Source organism: Penaeus monodon, chromosome 21, assembly GCF_015228065.2.
Source record: "Penaeus monodon isolate SGIC_2016 chromosome 21, NSTDA_Pmon_1, whole genome shotgun sequence".
In the NCBI taxonomy this organism is placed as follows: domain Eukaryota; kingdom Metazoa; phylum Arthropoda; class Malacostraca; order Decapoda; family Penaeidae; genus Penaeus; species Penaeus monodon.
In genome coordinates this window covers 18,427,021-18,427,724 of record NC_051406.1, presented here as the reverse complement: position 1 = coordinate 18,427,724, position 704 = coordinate 18,427,021, and the positions used below count along the sequence as shown (strand labels likewise).

General features: G+C 34.5%; 1 protein-coding gene across 1 annotated transcript in view; it reads left to right on the top strand.

Annotated features, from left to right (window-relative positions):
• The window catches only part of LOC119586286 (vacuolar protein sorting-associated protein 41 homolog), a gene marked incomplete in the record, with an annotated part of 18,266 nt that overhangs the window by 2,603 nt on the left and 14,959 nt on the right, over positions 1-704 (top strand). Inside the window, 2 exon segments of the mRNA XM_037934992.1 lie at positions 1-87; positions 448-600. Coding sequence (XP_037790920.1) covers positions 1-87; positions 448-600 — 240 coding nt within the window.

Below are 704 nucleotides of genomic sequence, written 5' to 3'. Positions count from 1 at the left end.
CCCAAGTTAAAGTATGAAAGGATTTCTGGAGATCTGCGCGAGATATTGAAGAGAGATGGAGCTTCCTGTATTAAGGCCAATTCTAAGGTAATGTCTTTGGCTTGGAAATCATCCATATTTACAACATCAGTTTAAGCACTTTCAGAATTCAGTCTCAAGCAAACATATATCTTGTCTTTATCAGATGTTATCTCTCAAGAATTTGATTTACTTAATTCACATATTTATTTGGTTTGGGATGATGTTCCATATGATTGCATTTTAAGTATAGAAGTATAGAAGTTATAAACACTACAGTAATACATCTAACAGACTTGCTAATAGTATTTTTGTTTCATGTCATCAGTCTACCATGTGACCAGTACCCACCTCACTTGTGCTGGCCAGACAGTAAGAACAGCCATTATTCACAATGCAAATATTATGCAACAAACTTTCTATTTTCAGCTAATGATTATTGGAACAAACTGGGGCCGCATTCATGTGTTAGATCACCAAGGCAACAAAGTAAAGGAATTCAGTCCACACAGCAACCCAGTGACTATGTTGGACATGGATGACAATGGGGACTATGTTGCCTCCTGCTCACACGATAGGAAGGTGAGACCCAGAAAAGGACATTTCTTCTTTTATTTTTTCTGGTTTGTTTTGTTCTATGTCTTTTTTTTTTTTTTTTTTTTTTTTTTTTTTTTTTTTTTTTTTTT